The sequence below is a fragment of the Buteo buteo genome, chromosome 4, assembly GCF_964188355.1.
Source record: "Buteo buteo chromosome 4, bButBut1.hap1.1, whole genome shotgun sequence".
Taxonomy (NCBI): domain Eukaryota; kingdom Metazoa; phylum Chordata; class Aves; order Accipitriformes; family Accipitridae; genus Buteo; species Buteo buteo.
In genome coordinates this window covers 59380791-59399683 of record NC_134174.1, presented here as the reverse complement: position 1 = coordinate 59399683, position 18893 = coordinate 59380791, and the positions used below count along the sequence as shown (strand labels likewise).

The 18893-nt window shown below is 41.2% G+C and overlaps 2 protein-coding genes across 10 annotated transcripts in view; one reads left to right on the top strand and one right to left on the bottom strand.

Annotated features, from left to right (window-relative positions):
- VTI1A (vesicle transport through interaction with t-SNAREs 1A) overlaps positions 1-8944 on the bottom strand; it is a 275231-nt gene extending 266287 nt beyond the window's left edge. For all 4 annotated transcript variants that reach the window (XM_075026425.1, XM_075026423.1, XM_075026426.1 and 1 more), the window contains exons 1-2: positions 8755-8944; positions 793-851 (exon numbers count right to left, since the gene is read on the bottom strand). In XM_075026425.1, coding sequence (XP_074882526.1) covers positions 793-851; positions 8755-8848 — 153 coding nt within the window. In that variant the 5' untranslated portion in view covers positions 8849-8944. The remainder of the gene's footprint in view (positions 1-792; positions 852-8754) is intronic.
- A 411-nt stretch (positions 8945-9355) lies between these two features.
- The window catches only part of ZDHHC6 (zDHHC palmitoyltransferase 6), a 104492-nt gene continuing 94954 nt past the window's right edge, over positions 9356-18893 (top strand). For 5 of the 6 annotated variants that reach the window (XM_075026420.1, XM_075026417.1, XM_075026419.1 and 2 more), the window contains exons 1-9: positions 9492-9740; positions 11085-11176; positions 13370-13529; positions 14573-14734; positions 15351-15404; positions 16692-16859; positions 17185-17226; positions 17636-17781; positions 17870-17913. In XM_075026420.1, coding sequence (XP_074882521.1) covers positions 9492-9740; positions 11085-11176; positions 13370-13529; positions 14573-14734; positions 15351-15404; positions 16692-16859; positions 17185-17226; positions 17636-17781; positions 17870-17913 — 1117 coding nt within the window. Of the gene's footprint in view, positions 9741-11084; positions 11177-13369; positions 13530-14572; positions 14735-15350; positions 15405-16691; positions 16860-17184; positions 17227-17635; positions 17782-17869; positions 17914-18893 lie in introns of all 6 variants that reach the window. The other variant, XM_075026422.1, reaches the window with a different exon arrangement.

Sequence of the window (18893 nt, the reverse complement as noted above, 5' to 3'; positions counted from 1 at the left end):
GAGGAACGGCTGAGGGAGCTGGGGCTGTTTAGTCTGCAGAAGAGGAGGCTGAGGGGAGACCTGATCGCTCTCTACAACTACCTGAAAGGAGGTTGTGGTGAGGTGGGTGCTGGTCTCTTCTGTCAGGTGGCTGGAGATAAGACAAGAGGAAATGGCCTCAAGTTGCGGCAAGGGAGATTTAGGTTGGATATTAGGAAAAATTTCTTTACTGAGAGGGTTGTCAGACATTGGAACAGGCTGCCCAGGGAAGTGGTTGAGTCACCATCCCTGGAGGTATTCAAAAAGCGCATAGACAGGGTACTCCATAACATGGTTTAGTGGGCATGGATGATGGTTGGACTCGATGATCTTGAAGATCTTTTCCAACCTAAATGATTCTATGATTCTATAAAAGAGGAAAAAAGTATTTACTGCTCTACAACACAATCAGACAGATTAAATCCAGTAGATGCATGGGTCTTACAAGAAAAAAACGAACAGTCCGGGTGTGTAAATATTTAATTCGATTCCTAAAGTAAAAGACCTAATCCACAACTCAAAGCCTGTAGCAGCCTGTAATAGCTTACAGCAATAATGCAAACCTTAAATCGCTTATCACAAGATTAAAAAAGGATCCACTTCCCTTCGGTATTTCATATCCTCAAATAAGAACTATTTCAAAAATATTATTTCATTTTCTAACATATTATTGTTAAGTGGTTTTACGGCCTCATGTGTGTTAAACGTTACCACTAATGATCCTATTATTTTCACTAGGAATTTGCAGTTAACATATGAAAAGCCAGAACGTACCAGTTCCCTTGCTTCTTCGAGCTGTTTCTCAACATTTGCAACCATCTGCTTCTTCTCATCTGAAATAGAATTGTGAAAATACCAATATAATTGTGCTCTTGCCATGGAAGAAAAACATACCATTTCAAAAGCTTATATGTAACAGTTAAAACTGACTCAAGGGATTTATTCTGTGTGACATCATCATGCACTGTGATACCCACATTAGTAATTAAAAAAACCAAACAAAGGAGACTGGAGAATCCTTGAAGTCTTCTGCTTTGTTCTGCAGCATTTACTAGTTAGGAAAACAGTTACAGCTGCTCCAGGTGTAGGAGTTATGCCTCAGCAGGCACTTGCTGGGTGTAGACAAATGCAAGAAAAGGCACATACTTACTCCAAATGGAAAAAAAAAAAAATGGTTTAAGAACAAAGGCTTATCCTATTTATTTGCAAAATATGAGATGCACAAAACCAAGCATCCCACTTACAATGAATCCAGGTACTGAAGAAAAATGAGGTTTCTATTCCCCTGCTCCTAGGCCGGGTCTAGAACCATTTCTTTTGCTTCAACAGAACCAAAATGAAATGCCGTGGGAACTACAAGTAAACCACTGTCTTCTAGCAGCAGTAAAAATTTGAACTAGTAATAAAAGATGAAAATTTAAAAAAAAAAAAAATCAGTTATAAGCTATATGCAGCAATCATCATCTGCCAGGTTCCCCAACAAGTCTATATCCCAGCTATAGAGAGCATGTCTGACTTTTGACCTGCCTCTAACCATCCATTCTCAGGCAGAGAATCCAATATTAACTGAGATTCAGTGTCACATCTGCCAAATATTCCAACTGCTTGACCACTTGGTTTGTTACAGCATGAAAGGGGACTTGCTGAGGAATATTCAGTCACTGGTTAATAAAAAGTCCCCACATTGCTTAATTACTGTGGGCATTCAGGGGCTTCAGCAGTACTTCAATTTCCATTGCCTTTTGCATCACCTTGTGCCCCTCTCATGGCCAAATCTTCCATCCTTCAGACTGTAAATCCACCCATTGTCTCAATGAAGTTAACAACAAAACTGCACATACAACCCTTTATACCACTGTTCGTTTGAAACCAAGAGCATCATGAGACCTCTGTGCTGGTGGTTTGCCTGATAAAAAGTGAATTGCACAAAAGTATGTCCCGTCATTGCTCCTCAGAGATCACGATGGATACATCTACATTGGCACAAGAGACTTTATTGTGTATCTTCAGACTTCATGGTTTTCTTTTTTAGCCTGAATTCCTTTGCTTCTCTTCCACATGATCCCTCTGTATCATAAAACTGACAAATTAAAGACCAAAAGGGACAATGTGATGATCTTTGATCCTCTGCATACCACAAGCTACTGAATTTCAAGAGGGAACCCCTTTATTAAATGTATATAATTTAGCTTCTCACAGGCTGAAATGCTTTATTTTTAAGCAGGCTTAGTGCCACAGGCAGGAATCAGGGATGCTGAGGTAGCAACCAAAACCAGAATTTCTGCCATGTAAAGTAAAACGTGCCCTTAAAACAATCTTCTTTAAAAGCAACAGAACTACCTCTGAAAGGACTGTATTGCTACGGAGTTTTTGGTGAAACATCCCCAGCTTAAGCAAGTCATGTTTAAGATAATGCAGAGATTTTTGCAAATAACCAGCTGACTTCTGAGGATACACTGTCCCGCATATGGCAGATTCACAAGAACAAATTACATGCACCGAGTTATCACCGAAGAAGCTGCTATAGTATTGTAGAACATGTGGGTAATTCATTTACAGTCCAAAACCAAGACTATAGTCTGAGATCCTTCACTAGCGGAAAATTCCTCTCGGAGAAGCCCAAGTTCACAAGAATGTGTTACAGCTAACTGGAGAGGCAGCAAAGACCCCTTCAGAGATTGAACTGGATAAGCAAGTGGTCCAGTGCTGATGAGGTTCACCTAAAGTTGAGACTGTCTCAGGCTCTGACTCCACTATATCCTATATGAACAAATCAAGGTGTTTCTGGGTGGCTGCAGTAAGAACTGAACAACACTACGTCTGGCAAAACATAGGTAGAATACCATCTCGAAGAACACTGAAGCCCTCTGAGTAAAGGCAACTCTGCCAGTGACACAAATGATAAGGAGGCACTTAAATCCTCCCACAAATTAAAAGTTAGAGCTCACCTCTAAGTCCTTCCAGTTTCCCTTCTTAACCTTGAAAGAGGCCCAGAATTTCATCAAGTAATCCTCTCTACAAAGCTAAAGCCATGGAAAAACAGCACCTTTCTTGCAAATCTGGAATTCACACTGCCACATCTGGTGGATTCTACTACAGCACAAGATGTAGGAAATGCTTATTTCTGTGCTGCACTTTTACTTCTCTGCTAGCAATGTATGTCTTTAATTCCCCACCAGGTTCTCATTATGGCCAGAAAACATAATGGTTAGTGATTTATCTTCCTAACATAACTAAACCCAAAAGAAAAGAGAATCTGCCACTTGTTTGCCTGCACATTTCAATTTTCCTACCCAGCATCCCAAAACACGTCTGTTCTTCCCTTCATTTGGAGGCGGGCAAGATGACAATGGACAAAAGGAAAAACAATGTAAGATATGAAACACACAATACCATTTTATTGAAGGTGAAATAAAATTTAAAAATATAGCAGCATAAAATAAATGTACTATAGCAATTTCAGTATTTCCCTGAGTTTTACTGGATTACAATTTCCATACACATTAAGTAAGCTGAAATTTAGGGATATAAAGTTGGGGTTTGGGGGAAGATAATTCATGCTGTACAAGTTCTGTGTGTAATTGTGATGACAAAAATTACCTAGCACTCCACCTACCAGTAAGATCTTACCTACCCACAGAGATATTAAGCTACAGACCTTTGGTAGGGAAAACCCATTAGTACACAAGGAAGTCTGGCTGAAACTGCTCCTATAAAATTGAGGAGCTATTCAAATGATCTTCAATGGTTTAGTTAATTAAACTTTATCCCAACTCCAGAGTTGCATTTTAACATCGTCCCAGATTTATCAATACATCATCACCCAGCTGGTGACCAGAGCAACTGCTGGGAGCGAGACCTACTGACAAGAGGCCTTTGTTGTTCCTTCAAATACAGATGTGTGAGCAGGCCCATGGCAACATCCCAGCACTGCAGCCTTGGAGCAATGTTTTCACGGATTTCCAGGAAAGCAGCTGAACTTGTTGCAACTGCTGATCCTCTAGGGCACACAATACCATGTAGTCCCCAGAGCAAGAAGGGGTGGCAGGATCCAGCAGGGTCACTTCGGTAAGGAAAAGCAAGCTTACCAAAGTATCACCCACTTGGTTTTGCTCTCCTCTCTTCCTCTAGCCGCATCAATGTAAAATCCTGGTGGGAGCATGCTGCCTGGAGCCACTTGACTGCAGGAGTGCCAATACCTCTAGGCCTGTTGTTGGTATCAGCAACAAAGCATGGACTGCTGCAACATTGTCAATCAGAAAGCACTTGCTGGAATGGTTTTCAAACCATTTACTTTCAGTTTTACTGCCACGGTTAAGCTAAGGAACAACTTATCTCACAGTCAGAACCCCCATAGAAAGGAGGGCACAACATCCACAGAATGACTTGCTTGGAAACAACAGATGAGGTCAGAGGGAGTTACTCAGAGTAAGAGAAGCTTGCTACTAATCTAGTAGATCAGGACAAACAAGTTACAACCCAATTAAAGATCCTCATATTACTAACTGTATTACTCCACTGCATCTTAGTAGTTTCCAATCTGCCTACTTGATCATTTCCTTAAATACACTTCCATCATATGAAATAATGAAAAGGGGGTTTTATAACTTTTTTCTTAATTCAGAATTGATAATATCCTTTAAAGAAAATAAAAAACAATGCTCCATCAAATATGTCCAAATTCGGAATAGAATTTTTATCTCCACATTGCCAGACAGAATGTCCTAAAGAAAATATTGCACGTACCTTGTATAATTTAACTGGTCAAACTGACAAAATAGGGATAAATATAAAGACTGGAAACAAACCTGTTTCTTTCCTCTGGGTAAAGATTGCAAACAAAGAAATCCATTCTGTGTTTGTACACAAGGTTGTATCATTTTCTTAAAAGAAACAAGCTTTCACTACATTCTCCGCAGTTCTTTCGGCTTTGCATTTGCATTAGTCACAGAAAGGCAAAAATCTGCCTACAAGTGTAGAAAGATAACATGGCACTGGTTTGATCTCACAACAAATGAAGAGATTAAAAAAGTCTGGACCAAGACTGAACAGTCTCATTGCTTGTGGAATTGCTTCTTTTTATTAGTACATGCCGAGGAAGAGACTGAGTAACAAAGGGCTTCGGTTCATAGACCACTTGCAGATTTCGCTACACTGGCTGAGGTGGTTTATATGTTCACCACTGCCAGAACTTACTGTCCAACAGCAGAGACAAATGGAACAATACATGCATTTCTCTCTTTGGGTTATAAAACTGGGTTCAAGAGGCACAACATAATGAGCCAGATCTGAAATGGAGACAGTAAATTCCAATACAGGGATACAACAGAAAATTAAAGGTGGGACTTTCTTCAGCTAAATCTGTTAGAGACTTAAGTACAGTGCTTTGATTGCCCAGTAGAAAATGCAGGTATCGAGTATTAGAAGAATGACAGCACTCAAATCTAAAACCATCACAACCCAGAGGTTACTGTGCTGGGAAAAGACTAAGTATCACCATTTGCGCTTATAAAACTCTCTTTCAGATCAAGCAATCAAAATTTATATAAATTTTTGGTCAAATCACAAGACAGATGTTTCTCTGAAACAGCGAGGAATGTTAATAAAAGACATCAGCCAATGATCTTCATTCTTCAAAGACCTGCAGCAGCATCACAGAAAATCTATTTAAAAGCCATTTCTCTATTTAGAAGACTTTCTTTAATTCTCCAGATGATGTTTGCCTCAACAGAAGACATTTCTTCCCAAGACGTTCTATTGTCCCTGCTGCTTATTGTTTCTGTAGTATCAGAGTGACTTTGTTACATTTCTTGCTGAACTATTCACGCATTTGTGACAATAGGATTGTTTGTTGAGCCATCATCCTCCTAGAAGACAAGACAGCATCAAGTCCTGACAACACCAAATGCAGGAATGTTTCAAAAACAAGTAACCAGTATTTCTCCAATTCAACTGAACGCGAAGCTTACAGCAGGTCCATCTTGGGCAGCAGAAGGAAATAAACCAGTCACTAGACTTCAGGAGATCTCTCTGTATTAAGCAGAAGTAGCACAAGTCCTTACACCTTTCATCCTGCTTCTTCCAGCGTGGAGGAAGAAGGCCATCAGCAATCTCTCTCAAATCACTGCTGCTGAAAACTGCCACCTCACGTGCATCTTTCCTCATGTCCCCCTCCCACCTCATAATCCTCTTTTTGAGGCTCTCCCAGCCATCTCCACAAGAACTAACTGGAACTTCTGGTGATGAAGAAGCAAAGATCTTGCAAATACTCCTATTAAGAAACAAGGGAAAAATGTATATTTAAAATATTTCTGATTAAAGTGTTCAGCATAGTCAGATTTTTTTTTTTTTCTCTAGGTGGTCAAATGCCTCTATAAGCTAAGACTGCAATGTGTTTTGAAGTCATATGTGATTTTTTTTTGCTGATGAAAGACAGAACAGCCCTGAAAACTGAAGCAGTGCACTCACTCATAAATGTACAGTGCAAGAAGTAGCTATAACGCAAGCCAGTCTAAAGTGTGCACGACCAGCCTCAAAACCTAACATGGAAAAGGCACTTCTTTTAAAAAAAAAAAAATAAATTAACCTTTATCTTACCTTGAGACCATTTAGCCCAGTACCATACTACTGGTCCCTCAGGGAACACGCATTCTTTCTCCTCTTGAGAGGATGGCAAATTCTAAAAAAGCCTTCTAATGGCCACATAAAAGAATCATGATTTCAAAGCCTGCTGCTTCGAAGCTATGTCACTGTGTAAGACAATACTCTTTAAACATCTCATATGTAAGCTCCAAAGTCTCCCTAAGTGAATCAGGGAGACTGATTCAAGGAGAGGATTATGGAAATCCACTACTACTAAACAGAATGTTCTTCCTACTATTGAACAGACACTGATGACTTCCAAAATCTATACAATTAGGAAATTAAATTTCTATTCTTTTTCCATAAATCAGTGTAGCATTACTGATTTCGGAAGAGGAGCCAGTAGTGTATTTATGATGTCTCCCTGTTCCTACAAGAGATCCCTAAGTTTACTCTGTTTAAATGTGAACAACCCTTCGTGAGGCAGCGGGAAATACTGCCTTGATTAGGTGCTTTACACGAGTGAAGAATTCACTGCACCCTCTCAGGAAATTGTTCCAGTAGCCATTTAGAGGTTAAATATCATTTCTGAGCAGACTAAATTACACCACTTCTAAATTTCAATCACAGGAACTCTTTGGATCTCTCCCTTCTTCATTTTGTAAGTCTCCATTACAAAACAGAAAGAGCTTTCTACCTCATAAGTACCTGCAGACTGTGACTGAATTATCCTCCCCCCTCCCCGCCCCCGTGTTCTTTTTGTTAACTCAACAACAAAATAGCTTTGTTAAGCCAATGAAAAGGCATAGTTTCCTGTCCTCTAATCGTGCCTGTGATTCAGTGTGGTCACTGAACCCCAATTTATCAGAAGACTTTCTAACTTGCTAAAATTAGAATTGGACATAACCTTCCAGAATCAGACAGATTTTTACTCAAAATCCCCCTGTTTATTCATTTCAGATGTGTTTTGGGCCTCTGAATTAACATTGCACTGAGATCACATGTTTTAGTTGACCATCTACCTTGAATCCTGTTTAGTCACTACTTCATCACATCATGATGCATTTCCCACTCTAAAAGTAGGATGTTACTCATTGGTCCTGGATGCATGATATTTTTTTCCTTTAGTCATGTGGAAAAGTATACCATTAGCGTGCGTTTATTCCCTCCTTATGTGATATATACTCCTATAGTTTAAGTATCCTAAAGCTTTGGGAAATGTGCATAGGAAGCAGAGGCAGAAATATTTAATGACTTGGAAACAGAGGAAGCATTAAGCTGAGCTACAAGAGGGACAGACGAGAAATCCACTAGTTTCAGCTTCCCTCTGTCTTGTACTAGGAGATGTATATTAGGGCACTGATTCATATGTGCTAGAAGATTCAGCTGGACTGGTTAAAGAGATTATCACTTTCAGCTTTCTACCCTAACACTCTTATAGCCACGATTGTCTCTACTGCAGGGATACGTCATGAATGAGACCATGAATGCTGCAGGCTACTGACAAACACATTAAAGTAAACGAACGCTGATTTCTTTGAATCTGCTCCTACAAGTGAGTCACCACAGTCGATTATCCAAATCAAATGTTTTAACAGTAGGCATCAAAAATACAGACTGGGACTAAATCACGCACAGATTCGCTCTGTGCCACATGAAAAAGGCTAGATGTCCATTACTGATGTTGTGTCACGATCACAATAGAAAGCACTCGGTAGCAATGGTGGTGCAGGCAACATCCACCCAGCTCTGACCCCGGCTCTGCTCAGCCCTTGGGCTGCGCTGGCCTAACTTTGCGCAGCCCCACAGCAAGGCAGCAGGGAAGGGCTGGTCCTTCCAGCTGACCACCAAACAACAAATACCCTGCCAGGTTTATCCTTAATATGCTTCATGAGACAACTCGCCGCTCGAACTGATGCGCACCCAGGGCAGGGAGACGAATCCCGACTCTGCTGCATGAGGAGCAAGAAAACACGCTTGCTGCTGGGGAGCCGGAGAGGCTCTTACAGACCAGCAGGACGCGGCCGGGGTGCGGAGGGAGAGCCGCGAAGGCTGGGAGCCCAGCACACCGGGCGACCACGGCCTCTCCGCCGCGCCAGGCCAGCGGGCCCCCCACCCCAACCCCAACCCCCGCCGCAAGAGCCCGCCGCTCACCTCCTACCAGCTTAGGCACCTTCCCGATCCTGCCCGTGATCTCGGCCGTCAGCACGGCGAAGTCCTGCTCGTAGCTCTCGAAGTCGGAGGACATGGCGGCGGTGCCGGGGGAGGCCGCGGCCCCGCGGTAGACCGCCGCGCTCAGCCCGGCGCGCTACAGCCGCTCCGCACCCAGGCGCTTCCGCGTTCCGCTACCTGCAAAGGCGTCCCCCCCCGCCTCCGGGCGCCTCTCCGCAGGTTCCGGCGAAACTCTCCGCCCTCGCTCAGGTGCTCTTAAACGGCACGGCCTCGCTGCCGCCCTTCGCTTGGGGGCTCGAACTGCAGCCCCGGGCCCGGAGAAGGTAGGAGGAAGCGGCGGCCAGTTCACGCCCTGCAACCCGGGACCCCGCAGCTCCCCGCCTGGTAACCTCGCTCCTTCGGTGGGGGAGAGCGGGGGCGGAGGAACGCTGTTTCCCGGCGGGCCCCTATTGCCAACGGACCGCCGGGGGAAGCCGGGGGGGCGGCGGCGGCGGCTGGCTGAGCCGGAGGCGGCGGCGAGGGCGGGCTCCGCTCCCCCCCCGCCTCCCCGGGCCGGCGGGCCCCGGCGCCTCCCCTTCCCCTTCCTCTTCCCCTTCCTCACGGCGCTGCCCCTGCCTCGGCAGCCGGCGGGACGGCGCGGGGCTGAGGGCGGCGGGAGCCATGGGCAGCGGCGGCGGCGGCGGCGGAGGGGCGGCAGCGAGCGGGCGGCGGTAGCGGCCATGGGCGGGCCGGGGGGGCTGCGGCGGGCGCGGCGGCTGTGCCACTGGGGGCCGCTGGTGGCCCTGGCCGTGGTGGCCGTGTGCTCCGCCACCGCCATGGCGGACGCCGCGCTGTGGTACTGGCCCCTGGACACCGCCGGGGGAAGCGTCAACTTCATCATGCTCCTCAACTGGACCGTCATGATCCTCTACAACTACTTCAGCGCCATGTTTGTCGGCCCGGGGTACGTCCCTCTGGGGTGGACGCCGGTAAGCGCTGGATGGCGATGGCCTCGTCCCTGGGCCGGGGAAGGGGGGGGGGGCGGCGGGCCTGCCGTTGTGCCGGGGCCGGCCCCTCGGGAAGGAGGGGGTGCAGGGGTCGGAAAGACCGCAGACATCGCTTATCCTCCGCTGCCACCATTACCCCTTTCTCCCCGAAGGAGGCAGCCGGCCCCTCAGGCCGCTCCTTCCTCCTTATCTTGCTTCGACGTCTTCGCTTTCTGCCTCTCTCCCGCTTTGCTGCTGCTTCCAGCGTTTCCAGTATGCTCCAGTTTACTCCGTCCCTTCCCTGTTTTGTCCGTTGCGGTGACCTGGGGCTGAACGGCCGCGCTGCTTTGTTGGCAGAAGCCGTTACGTTTTACAGGTGCTTCTCGAAGCAGAACAACAGGGAACAAACAAGTCCTGTTAGCCGGGAGCCAGAACTTCAAGGTTACCTGCGCACTCATGCAGGCCCTGCTGTATTGAAGGCTTTGCTGCTAGTAATAAGCATCAGAAGAACTTCATTTAGCAAATTAATTTTTTTTATGTGAGCCAGAAAATTACGTGCTTATCTTCAGCACAGTATTATAAGTCAAGGTAGAAATTTTTATTTCCTTTGCTTCAGTAATCTTTTGCAATAGTAGTACTCAAGGACCCGAATGATGCAGGTTCCGTATCTCAAGACAGCTGGCAAGAGTTTGTGTTCCAGTGGCATGACATAAGGATTAGTAATAATTACATTTCTACTTGTGGAATATTTCTCAGGACAGAGTCTAGTGAGAAGAGGATCCTGAGGTACTCCAAGCAGGACAACTGGGTATTCCACTTTGTGAACAGAGGATTTGGGCCAATATTACTACTTGTTATCTACAAGTCTCTCACCTTGCTGTAGTTGGCAAATGTGTGTGTAAGAGAGAGAGGGTGGCGAACACGAGCTAGCTGAACATTCATGCTTACCAGTACTGTATCTTAGTAGTAAGCCTAGGTTGGCTTATGGTATAAAATGGAGAGACAAGGTGCACGAGCGTTTTTTAAAAATTATGAAGGCCTCACGCTGTTTTTTACTCCCAGAACTTTGCTATGAAACCCTGCTCGTACAGTCACTCTTGGTGATGGAAAAAGTGTTTACTTCTTGTAGCAACCAGCACTTTCAGCAGTGGGAGATGGCTGTGTTGATAGCCAAGAGATTATTTAATTTTGGTTTTTTCTCTCCTCGCCACCTACCATTAAGTAGGGTTGGGTTATGAAACACACCCTGTCAGAAGAAAGCAAAGATGCTTAGGTTAGGAAAATGCCAAGATATGTATTGCCAGTAAATTGTGTATGCGTCTAACACACCTATTCTTCTGTCTAAAGGAAAAATCTCAGGATTGCATGTATCTCCAATACTGTAAAGTGTGTCAATCTTATAAGGCACCACGTTCACACCACTGTCGGAAGTGTAACAGGTACTGTCTGTCTTTAAAATTGTTTTATGTCCATATTAAAGCAGCTTCAAATCTAGTGATGAGCTATTAATATAATTTGTTCTTCCACATCTTGTATTGTGCATTTTTAAAAGACTTCCATATGAACACTATACCGGTTTCAAATATTTGCACTTTTTAGTTATGTGATTTCTATGTGTGTTTTAGTTTAATAAATAAATCTGTCTTTAACATTTTCTTTTTAGCTTGAAATCAGTTCCTCTTAAGAACTTCTTGACATGTTTGACAAAACGTTGCAGTACCGTTTCAGGGAAGTGAGCCTGTGTAAATACCTAAAAATCTTTCAGTCCTTTGTAAGTTCTGAGTCCAAATGTTCACCTGCTCAGAGAGTAGAAAAGCCTATTTTGTCATCTTTCCAAATGGGAGTTAAATGTTGATTTGAGTGGAAATTTTGGACTGTTCTTTATTCTTCACTAAAGGCTTTTTCTGGAAGGGAGTCTACATGTTAAGTGAACTAATAAGCCTTTGGGGTCAACTTAAAAACTTTGTGCCTTGTTATGTGTTAGTCTTCCAATGGACTTGTGCTTTTATTATAAATAGCTGCACTGGAATTTAGTGCAGCTTGAAAAAAGCAAGTCACTTCAATTTGTCTGCTGTCTGCAGTCCAGGCTGTAGTTGTGTTTATCTTCGGTTTACTGGGCAGGTCCTCCTCTGAAGGACTGTTAGAGAATGTGGTAAAAGGATATTGCAACACATTGGATACATTTGTTATTTCTATAAACACACCATGCACAGTCAGTGTGCTTTGAGGAATTGGAGACTGAAACTGTAGAGCAGTGCTGTAATGTGGCTGCATCATCCTGAGATTTAAAATTAGACTCTTTTCCTTGAGTGACAATCTTTACACTGAGGACTTAGTAGAAAATGGCAGTAGGTACTGATGATTGTCTTTGCAAAAGAAAGTTCTTTAAATAATTTATCTTTTGTCAAATGAAACTGAAGAAACTGTAGCACATTCTCCAAATCATTTTGCTGATATGCTTTAAGAATTTTCTGCCCCCTCTACTCTGGCCAAAGTAACTAATTCCCCAGGTATTTCTAGCCTGTTGCAACAAAGTAGGTAACTTAAAGCATCGCTGAAAGTCGTCTATGCTGGGGCAAGTTTCAGTGTGTGAATGGAGTCACTTCTTATGGCCCACCTCAGTGGGGTGAGTTTTCTAGCTAAGATCTAGGAACTTCTTCAGAAATACTTGTGCTTATGATTACGTGTTCAGGAACTTGTATAGTGGTAGTTGAGCATATGCTAATGAAGAATAATTAATTCTTTAAAAGGGAGAAACTGAACTTCCTATTGGGAATGGACTAGCTTAAAAAAATAATGAGGTCAGTAGTTCCAAAACAATTAACTTTTATTTTCAGAGGAGCTGGATATTTGTGCAGTTTAGTCCTTTATTTATCACTTATGTTTGGTGCAGATGAATTGCAACATTATAATTAGTGACTTTTACACCTGTTGAGTTAAATCAATGCGATTTGGGATGTGGACAAATCTTTTATCAGGTGGTTTTTTGCACCTGTAAGCCACACCAAAATAACCAGCTTTATATTGAATACAAGTGTGTCTCTAGGGTGTTTACACTTGTTAAATAAATTTTGAAAAGGACTTACAGTGGTGTGAGGTCAGTACATAGCCGTTGAAACTTTCAGAGGGTCTACTACTGAAAAGAAAGGCATTGACACATTTCTGTCTGTGTATCTTTATATGTTCTTTCTGCAAGCAGTTCACAGGGGATTTGGTATTTCCTTTATTTTCCTGGTGTGCTTATTTAAAAAAAAACAACTGGCAATAATATTAGCGCTTAATTATTGTGTTGCTAGTTCTTGCAAGTCCTATTCTAGGCCTCTGTCTCCTGGTTCTGGAATATGGTGTTTATTAGCAACTAGCAAGTTTGAGTAAAGAAGGGGAGGGATAATTAGGGAGGATAGGACCTGGGAGCACTTTTTGTCTTGTTTTCTTTGACTCTACCACATGAAATATCATTCTGAATAGCAACAAAAAAAGAAACTACTGTGTTGATCTGTCAGAAATGGGTGGGTTTACATGAATGAATGGAGGTTGAGTATGAGTAGTAGAAAGTTAGCTGTCCTTTTCTTGGAGCTTTTTGAAAAATATCATATATGTCCTTTATATTAATCAATATTTATTATTCACAGATGTGTCATGAAGATGGATCACCATTGTCCTTGGATCAACAACTGTTGTGGATACCAGAATCATGCATCTTTCACTCTATTTCTCCTCTTAGCTCCACTGGGATGCATTCACGCTTCTTTCATATTTGTTATGACTATGTACACTCAGCTTTACAACAGAGTAAGAAAACATAATTAAATGCTTAAAATATTATTTAAGTCAGATGGGTAATTTATCTCTAGAAGAATGAGACAATTTGGTTTCCTGAGAAGAAGCATGTGGAATTCCTTGTTATTCTTTCAACACGTACTCTCAGTTCTGCTCTCTGCCTGTGAGAAGTATGTTCATTAATTGGAGGAGAATTCAGAGAAAGTTGTTTCTATTTTCTTTCTGTTTTTTTTCCTGTTGCTTGTCATAATCACTGGGAGTTTCCTACAGCTTTGCAATGACTGAAGACAGTTTCTGACAAGCATTTTATAGAGAGAGAGACAGGCTGTGTTTTGGCTGGCACAGAAACTAGCTGCTATTTATTTCCAACACACAAGTTAGATGCGATTTATTTTCTTTTGCTTGCCACTTTCTTAGAATTGTATCCAATTCTTCAAGGAAAAAAAAAAGTATGTTAATTTGGAACTAAAAATAAATTATATTAGATTTCTTTTTAAATGGAAAAATTTAACTGCAGCAACAATGAGCAAAGCTTGTTCTGAAACACACACATTATCTCAGATCCATGGTTAAAATTACAAGCTTTGATTTCAGCCTTTGTGGTTGCAGTGAAGAGCTAGAAAACATCAACTGAGTGTAACAGATGAAGGCTGCGTGTTGTATTTGCAGAGCAATAATGTTGAGAACTGCTATATGCTAAATCTTTCAGAGGAAAACCTGTAGCGTTTCCATTGAAAACAGGTACTGTGCTATGCAAACATTTTCTGTCGTTTTTGTTAATGTGCCAGAGTCCAGATTTTTTTTGCTAATTTTGGGCCTAACTCCTGGAGCTTGTAAGATGGCGATTTTGGTTTAGCTTTCCGTCTAGATAAAGCCTACATCTAGCAAAGAATGTATTTCTGAAAAGTCTTTTGAATGCTTTTTTATTACTCCACTTGCATTATAAACCTGTCAGAAGTTGGACGCTTACCTTCAGAGCCAGATTTCTTATTGGTAACTTGTTTTGTTTCAGCAGTTGGAATGTTCTAGAGCTGAATGATATTTTCCTTTTGCAGATATCTTTTGGGTGGAGTTCTGTAAAGATTGACATGAGTGCAGCCAAAAGAGACCCTCGACCCATTATTCCCTTTGGATTGTCTGCATTTGCTGCATCTTTATTTGCCTTAGGACTGGCATTAGGAACAACTATTGCTGTTGGTATGCTGTTTATTATCCAGGTAAGTTTATGGCTTCTCTTAAAGAAGTTAAAAGCTGCACGTATTACCTGGTTGTGGACCAGAACCAGAATTCAGGATTGAGACAGGAGCAGTTTTTTAGAGCTAATGTTGCTGTGTAACTTTTCCAGGGTTCTGTGTTGCTTTCTCCCAGCTCCTCTGTTGTTACCACAATTCTTTTGTAATTATTTTTCATGGGAGAACTTGGAGGTGAAAATCTAATGAACTAAGAAGACATGAGATGGGCTTTATAAACTCTCTGGAAAAGGCAAAACACTTGGTATTTCAGGAGTACATGCCCCTATCTCTGAAAACGGATATAAACATGCCTGATATATTACTTCCAATGTTTGAGATCTTTGTAAGGAAACAAAAATACTCATTTCAAGCATACAATGAATACTGTGTGATATTGCCTAAGCGTGTAATTCTAGAGGATAGCATTAGCATGTATTTATGCTGAATCTTAATTTTGAATGTTTTATAAGTTTCAATTAAACCTATAAAAGTTGCTTTGTTCTTTAAAGCAAATTTAGTTTGTTAAATGAAGGGGGGTTTTGTCTAGCTGATGTATTTCTGCAGAAAATCAATGCTAATTTCACCTAACAACTTATTTTAGATGAAAGTCATTTTGACAAATAAAACTTCAATCGAGTCCTGGATTGAAGAAAAGGTAAGCTTTTATTACAATATTTTTTTACTGTATTGTTACAAAGTTTATTTATCAATTTCTTGTTTCACCTCTCTGGATTTAAACCAAAGGTGTCATTTCAGTTCACTGCTGACTTAACACCTACAACCAGCTTTTCCCTTACTATCTCTGAAATTCACTAGAATAGATGAGAAATCATTTAACTGCATAGATTTTTCTTTTCTTTTTTGTTTGGGAGAATTGGTGTGAACATAGAAAAATACTTGCTTTATAAGAGACTTTGCTTATCTGCTTGGAATATGTGGGTGTTTTCATCTGAAACTTGAGTTGCCTTTGCTTCTCATTATGCCTGGCTGCATCTTTAATTGTCCACCTCCCCTACCCATTCTAGGTGGCATGTTTTGGCTCATGATTTTCCTAATTTCCTATTTCTCTGATTAAACTTGGGAGGATTTTCCTTGATTTTGAAGAAGTACTAGAAAATAGTGAGATACCTAGTCTTCTTTTAAAGTTCTCTTTGATTTCCATATCTTTATAGAGGTTTTCACAAGATTTTTCAGAAGAAATAGAGCCAAGCAGCAGAAGCTAAGGTTAGAGGAAGCAGAACTGCCTCAGTGTTTAGAAACTAGTTCAGTGCTACCAGGTTATTTTGTCTAAGTCCACAAACATTTCATTATTATATTGTCTTTCTTTTATTCTGTGTCAGAATTAGCACGAGGATCTTGATTATGTATTAGTACCTAAGTATTGTAATGCCTTCTCCTTGCACAGAATTTAGCTTAGCTGGATCCTAGTCCTATTAGAGCTTTGAATAATAGGATAATGGAACATAAATGAAAGAAAACCCTGTTAAAGCTGTAGAGTAGAATTTGGGATAATCTGTTTAAATTTTTACATAAAACACGGGCTGCTAATATATCCCTTCTGAACACAGACTGTAATATGTAGGTGTTTAATAAAAACAACAGTATTGCAACAAAGAGAACACACTCTTCTGTGGCTGCTCCACTAGATGTCATTATTACTGAAAGAATGAGAAGTACATGACTGCACAATGTGGGAGATTCAGACCATGCTTGTATATGCAATTTGTAGAGGTGGAATAGAGACAACCAATGTTGAATTATACTCATGATCATTAATCAAAGAATCCTGAGTTGTGGAAGTTGTTGTATGTAACTGAGAAATAGTCAGGCATCAGCCCTTAAAAAAAGCCATAAAATAAAATCAGAGCATGGGGTAGATTAATCAGTGCAGCCAATTAATAATTGACTGTCTTAATTATTGACTTTCTTAATTATTTTCCAGGCCAAAGACAGAATCCAGTACTACCAAACGGGCGAGACCTTTATTTTTCCATATGATATGGGAAGTAAATGGAAGAACTTCAAGCAAGTGTTTACATGGTCTGGGATTCCTGAGGGAGATGGCCTGGATTGGCCAGTAAGAGATGGCTGTCATCAATACACTTTGACGGTAATTGATCTGCAATGATATCTCATGTTGATCCTACCCACTAGCCAATTGTCTGCTGCCTGCTTTCCTTTGCAGTAATATACCAGCTTTTTAAATAACTAAAATAGACTGACTAGTAATACATACACTTAAGAAACAGGAGTTCTGTCAAATGTTCTCCCACTTTTGATAGACTAAAAGCTTATGCTTTTGTGAGTGCTTTTAAATGCTAATGATATTTCCTGTGTTTGTTGAATGATTTCAATACCTGACTTCATTTTGTGTTGAATACACAAGTCCTTTTAAACTGAACACTGCCTAAATTTCTATTTGTAATCATTTATAGATAGAGCAACTGAAACAGAAAGCAGACAAGCGAGTAAGAAGCGTAAGTATTTGTGAAGTTTGGTCTGAAATTACTTTGAAATATGAGTATAAATAAATGTAAGTAATTGCTGAGACTATTTCTTTTCTTGATTTTTAAACTTAGCAATTAAATAAAGACTTCGTGTTTCCACACAGTGTGCTGCAACATCTGCTTAACTAAACTTAGTATTTAGCTTTCTTTGCATTTGCTCCTTAGTTTCCAGATGGTAAGAAACATGATAATAAAGATGACTGTGCCTCATTGTTAAGCAGTTAATTTAGAATTTAGAGTCCCTCTGACGGCTGTTGTCATTATGCTCAAATCTAACAGTATGCTTGAATTGTTGTTTTTTTTTTTTTTTGTATGAAACTGTCAGCGAGGCCATAATTCCTTACAATAATATATTGCCATGTCGTGTTCAAATTTGTAGGTGCGGTATCGAGCAGTAGAAGATTACAGTGGTGTCTGCTGCCCTGTGACTAAAGGTGTTAAAACATTCTTCACAACACCATGCACTGAAGAACCTAGAATTGCACTGAGTAAAGGGGATCTGATTTTAGCCACAAGAGGCTTAAAGTTAGTGGCTCCACACCTTTATGTTTCGTTAAAAGAAATATTGAGATGAGTTTTGGCATCTAATTACCTATTATGCTTTCTTCCCCAGACACTGGATGTACGGTGAGAAGATTCTCGACTCAGCTGCTGATGGTATGAAGCAGTTATTTTCACTTTTTCTGTTGAAATTTAAAAATCAATTTTATAGCTGTCTAGAAATGTGGACAATATTACATGTTCAGTTCTCAAAATGTACAATGACTGACCTTATTGGCATTAGCTTCTCTCCCCTCTGAAACCACATCCACAGTTTTTACTCTTTGCCTCTGGTAGACTTGCCAGTTTTGATAAACATTAAATGAATCCGTCAGACTGAAAGATCACTCATCTAGTAGTTTATCAAAGATTGAGTGGGAAGGGGGACACTTCTTCATATTCTAAGGAAAAGGTAGACTTTTAGACTCTACAGAGGTTAATGATGATTTCTTTTTTTGATATTTAAATAGCAGTCTTTCTTAAACACATTCAGATTTCCTACCTAAGCACCCTATGTACGTGTAAGATCTGGGATTACTCTTTGTACATCTTAAAAACAAGGAGACGTTATGTCTTTGGCTTGGGATCAAATCCAAGGACTTTGACATGCATTTACGAAACTAACAGCTATGGCTATCAAAGATGTTAAAGACTCCTGCTGGTCTGCAGAGAGACAACATCACAGCCACCTGCATTGAAATTTTTACATGTTTTTTAGTTTAGCCCTCCTGCTTAGGACTGAGCTAAAATTTTACCTGCCAGAGGGTACATTAGATTCTGTTGTCTCTTCCAAACAATTGTTAATTCATTGCATGTACATTCTGTGTTGGCAAAAGAGAGGTAGCTGACAGTCACTACATTGAAGGTGCCCATGCTTTTCATGGGAGGTCTGAAAGCTTCATGGGCTTAAAAGTACTTTGGCAGCTTACTCCAATGAACTCCTTCAAACATCAAACCCAAATGAGTCACTGAAATGAGCATGGTAATACTTTGTGTTGCATTGCTTCTTATGAAGATTAGCAGGAGAGATCTGTGCTATATCAAATGGTTTTTTTTTAAATTGGGTGAAATGTGGTCTGGGTGGGGAACTTGGTGTA